General features: G+C 44.5%; 3 protein-coding genes across 5 annotated transcripts in view; 1 reads left to right on the forward strand and 2 right to left on the reverse strand.

Annotated features, from left to right (window-relative positions):
- The window catches only part of lamb1b (laminin, beta 1b), a 28,780-nt gene extending 20,822 nt beyond the window's left edge, over positions 1–7,958 (forward strand). For both annotated transcript variants that reach the window (XM_056424814.1, XM_056424813.1), the window contains 10 exons: positions 2,167–2,536; positions 3,295–3,479; positions 3,992–4,233; positions 4,315–4,521; positions 4,586–4,730; positions 5,518–5,725; positions 6,474–6,615; positions 6,758–6,934; positions 7,122–7,281; positions 7,370–7,958. In XM_056424814.1, coding sequence (XP_056280789.1) covers positions 2,167–2,536; positions 3,295–3,479; positions 3,992–4,233; positions 4,315–4,521; positions 4,586–4,730; positions 5,518–5,725; positions 6,474–6,615; positions 6,758–6,934; positions 7,122–7,281; positions 7,370–7,506 — 1,973 coding nt within the window. In that variant the 3' untranslated portion in view covers positions 7,507–7,958. The remainder of the gene's footprint in view (positions 1–2,166; positions 2,537–3,294; positions 3,480–3,991; positions 4,234–4,314; positions 4,522–4,585; positions 4,731–5,517; positions 5,726–6,473; positions 6,616–6,757; positions 6,935–7,121; positions 7,282–7,369) is intronic.
- A 373-nt stretch (positions 7,959–8,331) lies between these two features.
- Positions 8,332–12,882, reverse strand: eri1 (exoribonuclease 1). Its single transcript, XM_056424815.1, has 7 exons — positions 12,496–12,882; positions 11,739–11,914; positions 10,325–10,541; positions 10,150–10,233; positions 9,959–10,068; positions 9,772–9,886; positions 8,332–9,638 (listed from the first exon to the last, which is right to left on the reverse strand). Exons 1-7 carry the CDS (start codon positions 12,568–12,570, stop codon positions 9,396–9,398), a joined length of 1,020 nt encoding a protein of 339 aa, XP_056280790.1. The 5' UTR covers positions 12,571–12,882; the 3' UTR covers positions 8,332–9,395.
- Positions 12,883–14,861: 1,979 nt separating this feature from the next.
- Positions 14,862–17,731, reverse strand: part of LOC130200532 (transmembrane and coiled-coil domain protein 3-like) — a 42,057-nt gene continuing 39,187 nt past the window's right edge. For both annotated transcript variants that reach the window (XM_056424899.1, XM_056424900.1), the window contains exon 5: positions 14,862–17,572. In XM_056424899.1, coding sequence (XP_056280874.1) covers positions 17,270–17,572 — 303 coding nt within the window. In that variant the 3' untranslated portion in view covers positions 14,862–17,269. The remainder of the gene's footprint in view (positions 17,573–17,731) is intronic.

The raw sequence follows: 17,731 nt of genomic DNA on the forward strand, positions 1-17,731 counted from the left end.
TTTTTTATGGGAGTTTTCTGGCTGTATCTGGTTCTCAGTTTGTGGAACATATTATAGCAGTTTAGCTGAGGTCAAGGTCGGAGACCTGGCCAGCCAATAAGATGCCGCCGTAAAACAACTTGTTTTTATGATTAAAGTCATTGACCTAACATGTGTTTAAAACGACCTCGAGTCCTCGTCCAACGCTGTTCACCCGAGAAGGACAGGAACTCTCTTGAACAGCCTTAAATCTCGTCGTCACTCTTTCATTTAAAATCCAAACGTGCTGATGAGCGTCGCAGGCTTCTGTCCTGTGAACCTATTGGTCAACACGTGTATGAACCCCCTCATCGCCGTCCTAACGCTTCCTGTCCTGCAGTCTCGTGTTTCCTTTTACGGAACATCTTTTTTCTCCCGTGAGTCACCGTGTTGTGGAACTTGAGCTTTATTTAGTTTTTCCAGAGTTTTCCGTTTCTTTTTTTCCGCGTCCACGAGGAAGCAAACGTCCCAGAGAGGACTGTGAAGTATCTCTGCAGGTTCACACTAAACGTCCGCAGCAGTGAATCCGTCTCTGACCCCCCCCCCCCCCCCCCAAATGAGTATTATTGTCTGTTTAACAAACTGCCGGGTAGTCCATCTGCAGAAATGTGTGCCTCACAGTAGCTGGCTCATCTCAGAGAGAGAGAGGGAGGGAGGGAGGGAGGGAGGGAGGGAGGGAGGGAGGGAGGGAGTGGAGCTGGGAATGACCTCTCGTTCCCAGCTCATGGGAGCCAGATGTTCTCCAGAATCTCCCAGGCATCCCGTGTGCGTCATGGACCGACGCCCAGAAGGATCCAGAACTATTCCTGCTGTTTCCCCCGAGGGTCTCTGGAGCTTTTAAACCAGCTGCCCGGGCGATACGCTCACACACACACTGAGACATGTGTGTGTGTGGGAGGGGTTTGTAGTGATGAGGGAGTGAGTGGAGCTTCGTAAAGATCGTCCGGTTTTATACGTCGGAGGTTAAAATGTGTGTGTTGTCGGGTTCCTCGTCTCAAACCCCTAAACCGTCACCTCGTGCTCCGTAAATCACGCCGGTGGTGGAAACCTTTCCCACCTTGCATTCCTTCTTCCTTTCCCAACCTCCTCCTCTTCTTCTTCTGTGGGGAGGAAGGGCAGCCCTGCTCGAGTGCCTCGAGACTCCCGGGCCGGCGTGACCTTCAGGGTCACGGTCACGTCTGAGTTTATTTACTGGGCGTCCCGGAGGTTGAACACACTTCTTTTTTTTCTTTTTTTATGTTTATTTTCCCCAGAGAGACTTAAAAACTCAAACCCCACGCGCCTCGCAGAGCTGATCATGACGGAGGCTTTGGTTCAGTTAGACTGCAGCAAGAAGGATGAAGCATGTCTCGGGGGCATTGGCATCATTTAAATAATATAACAAATACTTCATATACTTATGATGGCTGACAAAGGAAAGCTGCAACAGAAACTGTAGTCAGAGATGTTATCGATCTTGTAAAAGGAAATGGAAATACAAATAAATATATACATGTATACGCTTATTTATTTTTCATAAATTAAACGTAATTTCACTATTCTTTTTCGTCACACATTTTGTTTAAATTTAGGCAAAGAGAGAGCGTTCTTTCTTTGAATATGAAGACTTGAATTGTGTCATATTTACTGACATCAATTAGAAAACTCGCTCTTTCATATAAAGAAAATATGGGTAATGAAACTAATTCAAATTAATACAAACACAAGATAATAGAACAGTCGTAATTAAAGATGTAAACATATTTAAACTAGAACGGGCACTTGGTAGAGCGCATACCTTCGCATATCACAAGATTGGGCATTGCATTATGAACATTTTGGCATTAGTTGCATGCCAATTGGATAAAAATTGACCGCGCTATGGTAAAAATAAGATGTTGACCTTTTCATGACCTTGACCTTTGACCCGATCGATCCCAAAATATAATCAAATGGTCCCCGTATAATAACCAAGCATCCCACCAAATTTCATGCGATTCGGTTTAATACTTTTTGAGTTATGCGAGTAACACGGATACAAATAAATAAATAAATACACGGCGATCAAAACATAACCGTCCGCATTTTCAATGCGAAGGTAATGAACATTTTACGGTATTTTTTAAAGTAAATTCTCCTGTATTTATTTGTGTCATTTCTCTCCTCCAGCTTGTGACTGCGACTCTCGGGGCGTCTCCGGCGCTCAGTGCCACCGCGCCACGGGCCAGTGCTCCTGCGTGGAGGGCGTGTCCGGGCCGCGGTGCGACGCCTGCGCCAGGGGCTACCAGGGGGAGTTCCCCTCCTGCGAGCCCTGCCACCGCTGCTTCGGGGTCTGGGACGCCGTCGTCGGCGAGCTGACCAATCAGACGCGGCGCCTGGAGGCCCAGGTGACGCAGCTGCAGACCAGCGGCGTGACGGCGCCGTACAGAGAGCTGGTCGGCAGCCTGGAGACCAACGTCAAGGCCGTCCGGGAAATCGTGGAGAGCAACGCCGCCGCCGTGAAGCTGGAGGAGATCCAGGAGCTCATGCATCAGATCATGTGAGAACGCAAAGAAAAGAGATAAAAGAGATAAAAAGAGAGAAAAGAGACAAAAGAGACAAAAGAGACATAAGAGATAAAAGATATAAAAGAGATAAAAAGAGACAAAAGAGACAAAAGAGATAAAAGAGACAAGAGATAAAAGAGATAAGAGACAAAAGAGATAAAAGATATAAAAGAGATAAAAGAGACAAAATAGACAAGAGACATGAGACAAAAGAGAGAAAAGATATAAAAGAGAGAAAAGAGATAAAAGATATAAAAGAGACAAAAGAGATAAAAGATATAAAAGAGACAAAAGAGATAAAAGAGACATAAGAGAAAAAAGATATAATAGAGACATAAGAGATATAAAAGAGACAAAATAGACAAAAGAGACATAAGAGATAAAAGAGATAAAAGAGATAAAAAGATATAAAAGAGAAAAGAGATAAGAGACAAAAGATATAAAAGAGATAAAAGAGACAAAAGAGATAAAAGAGACAAAAGAGACAAAAGAGACATAAGAGATAAAAGAGATAAAAAGATATAAAAGAGAAAAGAGATAAGAGACAAAAGATATAAAAGAGACAAAATAGACATAAGAGATAAAAGAGACAAAAGAGACAAAAGATATAAAAGAGACAAAAGAGATAAAAGAGACATAAGAGATAAAAGATATAATAGAGACAAAAGAGACAAAAGAGCTAAAAGAGATAATAGAGACAAGAGAGACCCGCGGGGCGCTTTACGTTGAAGTTCCTGTCGTGGTTCTGCAGCGGCGTGATGTCGTACCTCAACGGGAAGCTGAACACGACGGAGGAGACGGCGATCCATCTCCACGGCGACGCCAACGCCACCGACGCCGACCTGGCCGCGCTGACCGACGAGGCCGGCCGGCTGGAGCTGAGGGTCCGGGAGCTGAGGCGGCAGGTGGACAACTTCAAGAACGCCAACATCCAGGGTGAGGGGGCGGAGCCGAGGGGGCGGAGCCGAGGGGAGGAACCAGCGCATCGTCAGCGTGTGTCGCTCCACATAGATCCTCGTCCTATAGAAGCTGCACGCTCGTGAGAGTTGAGGGTTTGTTCTCGTCAACAACGGCGACTCCCGAAGGTTAGCGTAGACGACGTCATCAGATCCCTCAGAGCACGCTGACGGCGTTCCTCTTCTCCCGACCGGCTACGGCAAGAGTTTGATGGACAGACGGCTCGTCCAATCACGAGTGTCGAGTGTAGTTTTGTTAATGTGTAGAGACCGAAGTCACCACCAGGTTTCTGACGTGACCCTGAAGTTGTAGCTTCTTCTTTTTAACATTAAAAACAGCTTGAAAACCACCAATAATTGAATAGAAATAACATATTGTTGTAAAATAACTTTTTTAGCTGACTTAAATTAAAGTTACAGGAATTCACCTTTTATAATCCAGACCGACTGATACCCTTTGCTGTGTGTGTGTGTGTGTGTGTGTGTGTTCAGGTGCCATGGACACCATTGCCGCCGCACACGTGGCGTCTGCGGCGGCCGCGCTCGGCGCCAACGCCTCCACCAGCGACCCGGGGAACACGCTGGAGGCCTCGGCCGCGGTCCGGAGCGCCGCGGAGGACAAACTGAGCGCCGCGCAGACGGAGTTCGACCGCAAGCACGAGAGAAACGCCAAGAAGCTGGACGCGCTGTCCGCCGAGCTGGACGCGCTGGACCCGGCGCCGCTCAGCGAGCAGGTGGGGGCGGCGCCGTCTCTCGTAGAGAGAGGCCAACGGCTTCTTTCTTTTCTCCATATTTAATCTGTTCTGATCTCTCAGACGTGCGGCGGTGCGGCCGAGGGCGCCGGCTGCTCCGCCTCCCCCTGCGGCGGCTTGGGCTGCGGCGGCGAGGACGGAGCGGCCCGGTGCGGCGGAGACGGATGCGGAGGCGTGGCCACGGCGTCCCGGAGCGCTCTGGAGTCCGCCGGAGACCTGGACCGGGAGATCCTCGCCGCCAGCCAGGAAGTGGACAAGCTCTCCAGGCTGGTGGGTGAACGCCGTGTTGAGACCCCCCCCCCCGTCAGGGTCCTGACGTGTGTCTGCGGTCCAGGTGTGGGAAGCCAACAACCGAGCCAGCCAGGCCCAGGTGAACGCTCTGGAGGTTCTGGTGAAGTCCAACCGGAGCAAAGAGAGGGTGGAGCAGAGCAACCAGCAGCTCCGTCAGCTCATCAAGGAGATCAGAGACCTGCTGACCGGTGAGGACACACGCCGACACGCCGTCACACCGTCACACCGTCACGCCATCACACCGTCACGCCATCACACTGTCACGCCGTCACGCCGTCACGCCGACACGCCATCACACCGTCACGCCGACACGCCGTCACACCGTCACGCCGTCACGCCGACACGCCGTCACACCGTCACGCCGTCACGCCAACACGCCGTCACGCCGTCACGGAAAATATTACTTTTAAACAGATTTCTAGTTGCTATACATTTTCTACTTTCTATTTTTCCATTTTTTCTTCAGTTTCACTGAACAAAGAAAATTGCGAAAAAAACATTGTAAATGACAAAAATATATAAAATAGAAGATAATAATAAAAAAATAAATACACATTAAAATACAAATAAATAAAAGACAGACCCCCAGTAGACAATATATAGTAAATACAATTAAAAGGGGGGTCATCAATCGCTTTTTACATTTTTTTATAAATTTACTTTTCATTGTATACGGTCAACTTTTTGCAACACATCTTCAATAAAGACATCTTTGAATATTTGTAAAACTGGACAAAAAACCTTGACAGTTGCACTAAAAACATCAACATAATAAACCTCATGGAGACCCTTTTATCAGGATCAATATGTTCTGGACACTTTGGAGGACATCGTGACAAAGTTTATTCGGCCTTCAAGAAAAGTCATTTCTAGAAGTTTGAAGTTTCCCCCCCAAAAAATATGAACTCCACAACTAATGTTCTGTATGTTACGGATCGGCGCTCAAAGAATCGGTTTTTTCCCCCGCCTCTCCAGACGACAAGGTGGAGGTGTCGGTGATCGAGGCGGTGGCCAATGAGGTGCTGGCGCTGGAGATGCCGACGTCCACCGAGAAGCTGCAGGAGCTGACGACGGAGATCCGGGAGAAGGTCGGCGCTCTGACCAGCGTGGAGACGATCCTCAGCCAGAGCGCCGAGGACATCCGTGCCGCCGAGACGCTGCTGCGGCACGCCAAGGCCGCCAGGTAGACACGCCCCCTGGGGCCGCCAGGTAGACACGCCTCCTGGTGGCTGCGAGGTAGACACGCCCCCTGGTGGCCGCCAGGTAGACACGCCTCCTGGTGGCTGCGAGGTAGACACGCATCCTGGTGGCCGCCAGGTAGACACGCCCCCTCCCCTGGTGGTCGGGGTCGCCGCATTGTTGATGTTGTTCTCGTCAACAACGGCCGTCATTTGCAGACGCATGATTAGATATTATGAAATATTATGATAATATGAGAATAGGTTTTTTATGGTAGTTTATTTTTGCTGACACGTTTAATATTCATAGTATAAAGTCTAACTTATCACTTTTAAACATTTAAAAATATTTAGATATAATCACGCAAAATATTAGATTAGATTTTACATGGTTCATCCCCAGGGGTAAATTATTAAAAATATACAATATAATAGAATTAAATAGCGGGGCATATTATATTTAAGAATTAAAATAATAAAGGAAATGAAAATTAAAAAATATAAATGAAAGTGTATACAGTGTGTCTACAGAACAGTTCAAGGATGATTTATTTGTATTTATTAAAAAAAGAAGAAAAATGTCAACAGAAAATCAATAATTCAGTCCATAATTTGCTTTTCTGCCTTTTATTTATTGAAAGTCTGCAAATATTAATAATACAAACTTTAAAAGAAATGAAAGAACATTCTTAGAGCCCATATGTGTGACTAACGCTGTGTGAATATGAATATATACTGAAAATATGTTATCAGTGAGGAGGCGGCGACCGTGAAGGAGGCGGCGGACGTGGTGAAGACGGCCCTGGAGGAGACTGAGCGCGCTCAGAGCGTCGCCATGGACGCCATCCTGCTGGCCCAGAACAACACGAGGGGAACCCTGGACCTGCTGCTCTCTGTGAGTTTGACCTCTGACCTCCAAAAAACGCTCCTCTCAGACAGATGAAAGCTTCATGTACGGATAACGGATGCAGAGCCAGTGGCTTGTACTCAAATGTGCGTGTGTGCGTGTGTGTGCGTGTGTGTGTGTGTGCGTTCAGGTGGAGTCGGAGACGGCCGTGTCGGAGCTGAAGCTCGGCAACACCACGGGCCGCCTGGTCCAGCTGGAGCGGGAGGTCGGCCTGCTGAGGCAGAACAGCCTGGAGGTCAACCGCCTGGCGGAGGCGGCCGACTGGGCCACCGACCAGGCCCGGCTGAACGCGGAGGAGGCCCAGCAGGTCGCTCACACACACACACACACACACACACACACACACACACAGAGAATTAGTGGGGCAGCAGCAGAAAATTCACCTTTCTTTCTTTCACCGTGTTAGACGGATGAAATCCAGCTGCTCGTTACCACCAAAATCCAAATGTTACAGAAGGAATGATGACAGTGTGTGTGTGTGTGTGTGTGTGTAGGAGTTTGACATGGAGGTGAAGGACAGGTTGGTGGATGTGGAGGACCTGGTGGAGGACAAAGGGGAGGCGGTGCAGCAGGCGAGGAGGAGGGCGGACGAGCTGCAGCAGGAGGCCAGAGAGCTGCTGGCCCAGAGCGGCAGGAAGCTGCAGAGACTCGGGGGTGCGGAGCGTTTTCATTCTCACGTGACTACAAACTTCACGATGACATCATCAGGACTTTATTCATGTTTTTTTTACATTGATTCCAGAGCTGGAAGGTTCCTACGAGGCCAACCAGCTCGTCCTGGAGGCCAAAGCCGCGGAGCTGGCGGAGTTGGAGCGCGCCGTGCGCCGGGTCCTCGACGAGATCAGCTCCAAAGTGACGCTGTACAGCACCTGTCTGTGACCTTTGACCTCTCCCCTGGAGTTTAATGCTTTCAAAGCATTTCAAACGACAATCCTGATTATTTCATAGCTTTCAGGACCAAACACTGTAACACGTTTGACACTGTGCCAACAACTTCATATTCGTATCGGACGGCGGTGACAAAAATACTTTTTAATAATATAAACGAGTTAAAGACGTTAGTGTTGAAGTCACGAGTCTCGAAGGAAACCACTCACAGCCGACGTTGACCTCAGAGCTCCAAACCAAGAATGTGTAGATGTGATTAAACAATTTAGCTGTATAAGATATTTACAATCTGTTTTTAAAATATATGAACATATTTGATAAACATTTTATACGTATGTTAATAAGCCCAAAGATATTAAACATTTGTGGACCAAAAAAAAAAACAATCGTGAATGTTTTTGTTTACAAGTAGGAACAAATATTAAACTTATATTTGACAACAAGCTGCGGAAGTCTTTTTTTTCCTGCACACAGTTTTTACTATTTCAATAAAATTACCTAATTTAATAAAAATAAATCAAATTCTGGAAATGTTTAATACATTTCTTTTTGTTAATTCTTTGGAAACAGAGGTTCTCTTTTAAACCTCCTGATTTGCATATAAGCATCTTTATTAAACAAGTCATCCTTACTGATCTTGTAATAAATGTGCAGGCTGCACAACAGCGCCTCCCGCAGGCAGAGAACAGGAACTGCAGGAAGGTTGAAAAACGTTTGGAGATATTTTAAATGTAAAAACCCAAATGTTCTACATTTCCTCATGACGAATAACGCATCGGTCTGAAATAACTCCGACATATTCAAACTTGGACAAAGATGATTCACAAGAAACATTTTTATTTGACATATTTGGCATTCAGAAGAATAATTTGTTCCTCGTTAAAATAGAGCATCCTCCATGAAATAATTATCTCAATATTACAAAAGATGATCCCACAACCGGCCGACCTCGTACGTGAGGCGATGACACAGAGTTCAGCATCAGCGCCACGTGAGACCGATGTGGGTTTAAGGGCTTAAAACTGACCGGAGAGACCGACTGCAACCAGAACCACAACGAGTCCGTGTTCAACGAGTTGTATTTCCAGAGGCAAAACCTGAAATAAAAACAACTTCACATCATCGCGGGACAACTCTGTTCTGGTTTAGAAAGCAAAAAGGACGTAGGAGGTTTAAAAGAAAATGAAATAGGAGAAAGAAATCCTCCCACAACGCACTGGCGTAAGAACATATGGAGCCAGAGAGGAAACCTCACGGGAGAAACTTAAATCAACAGTTTGACCTCATTTAAAACCGTCATGAAGTCCAGCGACTGAGCTCCAAAACATGACGACTGGAAAAGTGCTCTGGATTTATTTATTTTATCCAACTCACACCTGTAGGACTGGCCTCGGTTCCCGAGTCTAGTCCTTAAGACTCGACTCAGATTATTGGGTCTAGTCCTGAGGGTCTACACTTGGTTCCGGGGTCTAGAGTCCTGAGGGTCTACACTTGGTTCCTGGTCTAGTCCTGAGGGTCTACACTTGGTTCCTGGTCTAGTCCTGAGGGTCTACACTTGGTTCCTGGTCTAGTCCTGAGGGTCTACACTTGGTTCCTGGTCTAGTCCTGAGGGTCTACACTTGGTTCCTGGTCTAGTCCTGAGGGTCTACACTTGGTTCCTGGTCTAGTCCTGAGGGTCTACACTTGGTTCCGGGGTCTGGAGTCCTGAGGGTCTACACCTGGTTCCTGGTCTAGTCCTGAGGGTCTACACTTGGTTCCGGGGTCTAGTCCTGAGGGTCTACACTTGGTTCCGGGGTCTAGTCCTGAGGGTCTACACTTGGTTACTGGTCTAGTTCTGAGGGTCTACACTTGGTTCCTGGTCTAGTCCTGTACGGCTGGGTCTAGTCTCTGCTGCGGGGGTTGTGCGGGGCGGGCGCTCCCTCCAGGGGGGCGGAGCTAGGGACGGAGAGCAGCTGGCCGGCGTGCATGCGCTCGTTGGCGAGCAGCTGGCAGCCGTCCTGCAGCATGCGCAGGGCGATGCGGGCGATGTTGCGCGAGTCGTCGAGGCCGGAGTGAGGGCGGCCCTCGTACTGCAGACCCAACTTCTCCAGCATGGTGCTCAGCTTGGTCTGTGTGCGCGGAACCTGGGGGGGGGGGGGGGCTGATTGGTGGTTTTCATTCCAACAACAATAAGATCCTCCAACAAGACGTGATCGTAACTTGTAAACCTCCTTGTTGTGAAATTTAAAAAAAGACTTGAAACGATGAAACACAAACCTTGTAGAAGTTCCCGTAGGATTTCCTGATGTTGATCCACTTCTTGGCAAAGTGCGGGTATCGGATCCGGCTGAGTCGGCACTGGATGTGGAGGAACTTGCTCATGTCCCAGGCCCTGAGACAAAGAGACAGACTCGGTGAGGCGACCTTTCACTCGCCCGGCGGGGACGGAGACCTCGCAGCGTACCCGTCGGTGAGGAGGGCGTATTTGTACTTGGTGCCGAGCTCCCGGTCCCGGAGCCACGTGACGACCCGCTGGAGGACTTCTGGAAACGCGTCCGCCTCGTCCACCATCTTCTGCTCAACGGAACACGAGTCAAAACCGACGCGTTCGACACGGATAAATGTTTCGATATCGTCGCTCTGGGCTCAACCGACCTGCGTGATCCCCGTTAGCTTCACGCAGAAGTCCGACAGCTGTGGGTTCACCTCCGGCTTCACGTATTCCTGAAAGGAGTCCACCTGCAACGCGAAATGAAGAGAATAACTCTCAGAAGGAGACGGACCACAGATTATTTATTTTTTTAAACCGAGCGCCTCGAACGCGACGTACGATTTCCAGCGTGTGCGTGTTGATGAGAACCATCGGGAACTCGATGATTTCGTGATGGAAGTCGGCCGGGTTGTCCTCTTCGCACGTCGCCTCGAAGTCCACCACGCAGATGTAGTCGTAGAAGGCGCCCGTGGGCCCGTCCTCGGCGGCGGACAGCAGCAGCTTCTGCTTCTTGTAGTGGCTCTTCAGCCTCTTCTTCATCACGTCCTTCACGCCCCTTGACGCGCAAACAGAGAAAAGAGGTTTGGAGGGAAGGCGGGTCGGTGTATTCCAAAGCGTACACTACCGTCTAAAAGTTTAGGGTCACCAAGGATAATGTGGTGTCTTCCATGAAAACTCACTTGTATTTATTAAATGGATATAAAATATAATCAAGACATTGACACGGTTATAAATAATGATTTTTATTGTAAATATTAATGTAGTTTTTCAAACTTGTGGCTCAAAGGAAGGCCAGTTTTATAGCTTCTCTCACCAGCTAACTGTTTTCAGCTGCGCTCACATAAAAAGGGTTTAAAGGTTTTCTAAGGCGATAACACAATGTACCATTAGAACAGTGGAGATGGGCCTCTACACACCTCTGGAGAGACTTCATTAAACACCAGAGAATAATCATCTCCACATTAACTATGTAGAGAGAGTTTATGATTAATTTAATGTATCTTCATTCGAAAAATAAGGACATTTCTACGTGACCCCAAACTTTTGAACTGTCGTGTATTTTTACCACTTTATTATTTTTTATATTTGAGTTGATAAAAGAATAATATATATTATTAGAAATATTATTTCAAATAATAATAATTATATATATATATTAAAAAAGTATCCTCAGGCCAGATGGATTCTCAAGGGTTTTCTACCCCTCCGCTAGTCTTCTAAGGCGATAACACAATGTACCACTAGAACACTGGAGATGGGCCTCTACACACCAGAGAATACTCATGTACACATTAACTATGTAGTGTTTATGATTCATTTAATGTATCTTCTTTAGAAAAATAAGGACATTTCTACGTGACCCCAAACTTTTGAACTGTCGTGTATTTTTACCACTTTATTATTTTTTATATTTGAGTTGATAAAAGAATATATATTATTAGAAATATTATTTCTAATAATAATAAATCTATATATTTAAAAAAATTATCCTCAGGCCAGATGGATTTCTCGAGGGTTTTCTACCCCTCCGCTAGTCTTCTAAGGCGATAACACAATGTACCATTAGAACACTGGAGATGGGCCTCTACACACCTCTGTAGAGACTTCATCAACACCAGAGAATAGTCATCTACACATTAACTATGTAGAGAGTGTATTTCTGATATATTTATTGTATCTTCATTGATAAAAACAGAGCTTTGAAAAATAAGGACATTTCTACGCGACCCCGATGTGGGTCGTGGTTTCTCACCGCGTGTCGAGCTGCAGCCCGGCCAGCTTGATCCGGAGCTCGTCCTTGGTCATGCGGTTGATGTGTCCGTTGGCCATGGAGATCTCCTTGTACACCGGGTGGCTGAAGTCGCCGTTGGACGGAGACGCCGGAGGAGCAGAGTCCTCCTCGGAGCAGACCCGGCTGCACGGCGTCACCTGGAGGAGCGACGACGTTCACGACGAGAGGAAGATAGATAGATAGATATATACTTTATTAATCCCCAAGGGGAAATTTGTCGTCACAGTAGCAGCACCAATAAACTAAACACACAAGAATAAAAAATAGGGATGAAAGATATAGGAGTATACAAAGTAAAATATAAAATAATATATATGTATATATATAACATATATGCATACACAATACACAATACTAATGACAAATTAAATTAAATATAAAAATCTTAAATATACAGACGAAACACACCGTCAGGGGACAGAGGACGGGGATTAAAACATGCCAGATATGGACATATGACACATTAACAAGCACATTTACTCAACTTCGTGTACATTATTTCAATATTTGCACTATATGTATTCTACGTGAATATATAAGCAGTTTGTCTTAAAATGTCACAGTATAGTATGCAATAGAATATCATTAAAACACCATGGTATAGGACGTAATACAATATAATATCATCACATATACAAGTCTTATGTATTACTGTGAACCAAGAACTTTAGGTTCTACAGATACAAGTATTAGTTACCACTGTGAACAAGAAGCTAACCTTCTCGTCTTCTCTCGTGTTCGACATCTTCAAGTTGACGTCCTCGGTGTGAATGTTCTCCTTGTGCTCATCCATTTAAAGTAGAAGTTAATCCAGGAACTAGTTATTTAGAAGGGGAAATAATCAATTTAACGCGAATTTAAGGGTTTTCCGAAGATACCTAACGGTTTAGCTAGCGTGTGGCTGACATGACGTCACTCATTCCGGTTGTTTTGTCTTCTTCGCGGGTTTTTTTCTTCCACGTTGAGCCGTTAACGGAAGGACGGCGCGTATTCGTTCGGTTATAATTCTCACGCACGTCGATAATAATCGATAACAAGACGTTCAATCGATCGCGTTGTTGTCTCAGCGCGAGACACACGTCGCCGCTTCAACGTTGAACTTTTTGTTTTTGACGGTTATGACAACTTCCGGTCTTCACCAAAACAAACGGAGGCTCACGGGCGCCACCTTGTGTTGCGGAGGATACACGTCAACAAAAAAACATTTATTACTGAACATTCATTTTTTGCATATTATGTCTTTTTTAAACCTATTATCGAGACTCATTACTGTGATTTATTAATTTGGTATAAATACTCACACTTGTTTTAAATAATTGATTTATGAATTTTGATCACTTATACATATTTATATATTATATATATATATATGTCCTCATCAATAATAAAACAATGTTTCAAGGTTTCTTTGATATGTATTTTATATAAGAAGAATCAATCATTCAGGAATATGTTATAATGCTAAACTAGATTTGAGTGGTTACTTTATGGACATGTTATGTGTTGACAGGCTGTTTTTATGGATATCCTCCATAACATTAACATAACTTATATCAATTGTATTACTAATGTTGATAAGTGGATGTGCATATATGTATGTATATATTTATATACATACATATATATACAAATATAGAAATATACTTTAAGAACTCATAATGCATAAATATATTGGATTTGTAAGTCTTGATGCATCAGAACTGAGGCTACACGTTTTAGCTGAATGGGTGCTTTCGACATCTTGACTCAGGGAAACAGGAAAATCGTTGCTGATAAGATAAAATCCTCTGAAAATGTGTCGAAATCGCATCGTAAGTGTTTTTCCAAGAAGCCACTGGTCCAAGAAACAGTCCGTTACATAACTGCTGGTGACCCCTTGGCTGACCTCGCACCGCGTTACCTTCTCTTGGGACCAAGCTCTCTAAAATGTACCAGAAGTCGGCAATTTTTTGTTGTGTTATTTTTAGTTCATTTTTGTCTTTCTAGGCACTTTAAGTTAACAAACTATACCGAGAAAGGGAATAAATCAGATCCACTTCAAATGTTCCACGTTGACGCATGTCATCTCGTGCCATACGGTGGAAACAGGAAGTGAACGGCCGCGTGAACTGGCATCCAGCCGGTATCCCGAAAATACAAAGACCCGAAGAATAATGCTTGCAGATGTAATGTTTATATTGTAAAAGCTTTTTTTAAATTGTTTTTTACCATGTAAAATGCCTTTGAGGACATTTTTTATAGCACTACACAAATAAAATGTATTATTAACATTTTATTTGAGAGTTTATATTATTTAGGATTCAAAATAAAATGTAGGACATGAGATGTAAATAACAATAAATAATTCATTAAAAAATATATATTTTCTATATACAGGACTGTCTCAGAAAATTAGAATATTGTGATGAAGTTCTTTATTTTCTGTAATGCAATTAAAAAAACAAAAATGTCATGCATTCTGGATTCATTACAAATCAACTGAAATATTGCAAGCCTTTTATTCTTTTAATATTGCTGATTATGGCTTACAGCTTAAGAAAACTCAAATATCCTATCTCTAAATATTAGAATATCATGAAAAAGTATACTAGTAGGGTATTAAACAAATCACTTGAATCGTCTAATTAACTCGAAACACCTGGAAACACATTTTCAAATGTTTGATTTTGTTTTGCTGTTATAAATCTTTTTTTTAACTTGGTCTGAGGAAATATTCAAATTTTATGAGATAGGATTTTAGAGTTTTCTTAAGCTGTAAGCCATAATCAGCAATATTAAAAGAATAAAAGGCTTGCAATATTTCAGTTGATTTGTAATGAATCCAGAATGCATGACATTTGTTTTTTTAATTGCATTACAGAAAATAAAGAACTTTATCACAATATTCTAATTTTCTGAGACAGTCCTGTATATGTATTCTTTCAAGTACAAGTAAGAACATGCTCATTACACCCATTTTATGTATGAATTCCTTCCGATGCCTGCAGAGCGGTTGGATCTGCTGCTCACATCACGCCGTCTGATGGATTATGATTAATAGATCATATGCTGGGAATAAAAATCAGGAAACGGGAAATCTGGAACGATCTTTAAACAAAATCTGATTTATTTTCTCATATGAAAATAAGAAGAACGTTATGGAAAGCCCATAACCGGAAAGTGATGCACATAGAAGAGAGACGAGAATATGAAAATATACATCATGGCCTGACAAGCTGAAGGAGAGAGGAGGTGCATGTTCTCTCCTGAAGAGCAGGTAAAAAAAAAAAATTTGGAAAAAAAAAAAATTGGAAATATATAAATATATATTTTTTTAGACCCATCAAAAAACAAAAAAATATAATAAAATCTGTTATTTAGAAAAGCGTCTGTCCATATTTGGCTTTTCTAAGGGACGCAAACAGAATACAAAAGAAGAAGAAAATAGGCTGCATCGACGAGGCTTCATCCCCCCCATCATCATCAGGGGCGGCTTTAGCTCAGTGGGGTAAGAGGGCCGTCCTGCAACCGCAGGGTTGTGGGTTCGATCCCCGCTCTCCCCATTAGTTGCAAGTCGAAGTGTCCTTGAGCAAGGCACTGAACCCCCAGTTGCTTCCCGGGCGCTTCACCGCAGCCCACTGCTCCTTAATAACTAAGGATGGGTTAAATGCAGAGAACTAATTTCCCCTTGGGGATTAATAAAAGTGTATATTCTATATTCTATCATCACAGTGATACAGGGCTGGAGACCACGGAGCTACATGTTCCCTGTCTAATTTATAATGCTGCATTCATGTCACGTGGGAAAAATAACAGTCACCACAGGGTTGATATTACTGACATTTCAGTATTCTACTGCAAAAAAAACAACCAACGGAAATATTTATTTGAAGTAAAACATCAATTCTTACTTCTTCAAATATGATTTTGTGCGCTGGTTTCACCTTGATTGAGTCCGAAGGGAATTATTATGCGTAGTAATCAATCAAAGATTACATTAAATACACGTTTCATCAGGTGGGAATCATTTCAAGACGTTCCCTTTCGTTATTCCTACAGGACTTGAACGCAGTACGAACGTCAAAAGGCTTTTACACAAAAGTTAATTTATTCTATTCATCTCATAAAAAAAGAAAAGAAACAAGAAAAAGGCAATACAACAACAAATAAGCCAAAACATGCTCGAGCTTCTCTCTGGTGGTCTGGGCCTCATCACAGTTCACAGGCTAGCTGGTCGATGCTAAAGCAGCGCCTACGTTACCCGGGGAAAAAACACATTCAACTTCACATGACGAGAGAACCAAAGCATCAAATCGGCAGTTTAAAAGTTTTCCTTTTGCAAAAGGAATAGTTTGACATTTTGGGAAATGTGCTCATGAGCTTTCTTACAGAGTTAGAAGGTTAGCTTAGCTTAGCTTAGCTCAAAGAATGGAAACGGGGGAATCAGCTAGCCTGGTTCTGTCTGAAAGCTAACAAAACAAGAACACATGAGAACAACAGGTGACAGAAAGCACTTAAAAGTGTTGTATTTAAACAATATAATATAATATAATATATATATATGTATAACAGGCTAGCCGTTTGAACTCGGGTACAGGCTTTATGCTAAGCTAACCATCTCTCGGCTCTCGACTCATATCTAGACGTGGGCTCTTTCCAATTAACGTGATAATTAACAGATTAATGTGTTAATAACATGTTAATTGGTCTTCTCAACCAATCAATGTGTTAATAAGTGAGCCAGGCTAGTCCCTTCCCCTTTGTGTCCAGTCTTTACGCCAAGCTAACCATCTCTCGGCTCTAGATTCATATGTAGTGTAAACGCCTTCACCAAACTGTCTCCAAGGAAGCAAAACATCATGTGACACATATATACACACACACATAAGTAGATGTACAGTACATGAACACACACACACACACACACACACATACACATCGACGGTTTAAAACAGCAGCTTTTAAAAAATGTCCTCGTAAATGACAAGAAACGAGACAGAAACACGGGACGGACCGGAGCGCGGCACAAGTCAACCTCCGGGTGTCTTTGTGTCGTCGCAGCCGGCTGGAGAGAAAAAGAAAGGACAGGAAATAACCGCCGTGTTCCCACCGCGCCGGTGAAATCCTCGATATTTAGATCTTAGTGTCTTGTTGTGAACCGGAATCCTCAGAAGAACTCATTCCAGGTGACCCGATGGACTGTAGTGAGACTCCATGTCAGCGTTGTGTCAAAGGTTTTATACGTTTGCAGCGTCGGCAACGTCGTGAATCTCAGTTATATCACTTATATTACGGTGCAGGTGCATTCTGGGAAAAAAAGGCTTTCCGTGGACCCCATCGAGACATGCAAAGCGCAGAAAGAGAAAGCCACCGCGGAGCCCCAAAACCAGGGCAGGTGTGAGGCTGCCTGTAAACCTCGTGACCCCTTCTTGGTGGGGGGGTGTGTGTGTGTGTGTGTGTGGGGGGGGGGGGGGGGGGGTCCGGGTTCGGTGTTTTTTTTTCCCGGTCCTCGTTCAGCGCGGGAGGAGCAGTCGCTCCAGAGCGCCCTGCAAGTGTTCCCAGTTCTTCCACAGCAGCGCCAGCACGGACACGCCCACGCAGGTGAGCGCCAGGTGGAGGCGGCTGCGCAGCAGCGGCGCGGTGAACTTGGCCGCCGTGGAGACGCACACCAGGATCACCGTGACGATGGCCAGCATGATGTTGATGCACTTGCCCAGCAGCACCTTGGCGTCGGTGTTCTCCACCTGCACCGTCTGCTGCTGCTGCTGCTGCAGCTCCAGCTTCGACACGCGGGTCTGACACGACTCCAGCACCTCCTGCCCACACACACACACACATGCACACATGCACACGCACAATTATATGGTTATCAACTGGAGAGCAATGAGTCATAAAGGGAGGGGCACCTGGATCAGATAAGAATTGACATTAACTGCATTCGTTATGTAACTTATAAAACATTGATGGGAGACGCT

This window comes from Pseudoliparis swirei, chromosome 10, assembly GCF_029220125.1.
Source record: "Pseudoliparis swirei isolate HS2019 ecotype Mariana Trench chromosome 10, NWPU_hadal_v1, whole genome shotgun sequence".
In the NCBI taxonomy this organism is placed as follows: Eukaryota; Metazoa; Chordata; class Actinopteri; order Perciformes; family Liparidae; genus Pseudoliparis; species Pseudoliparis swirei.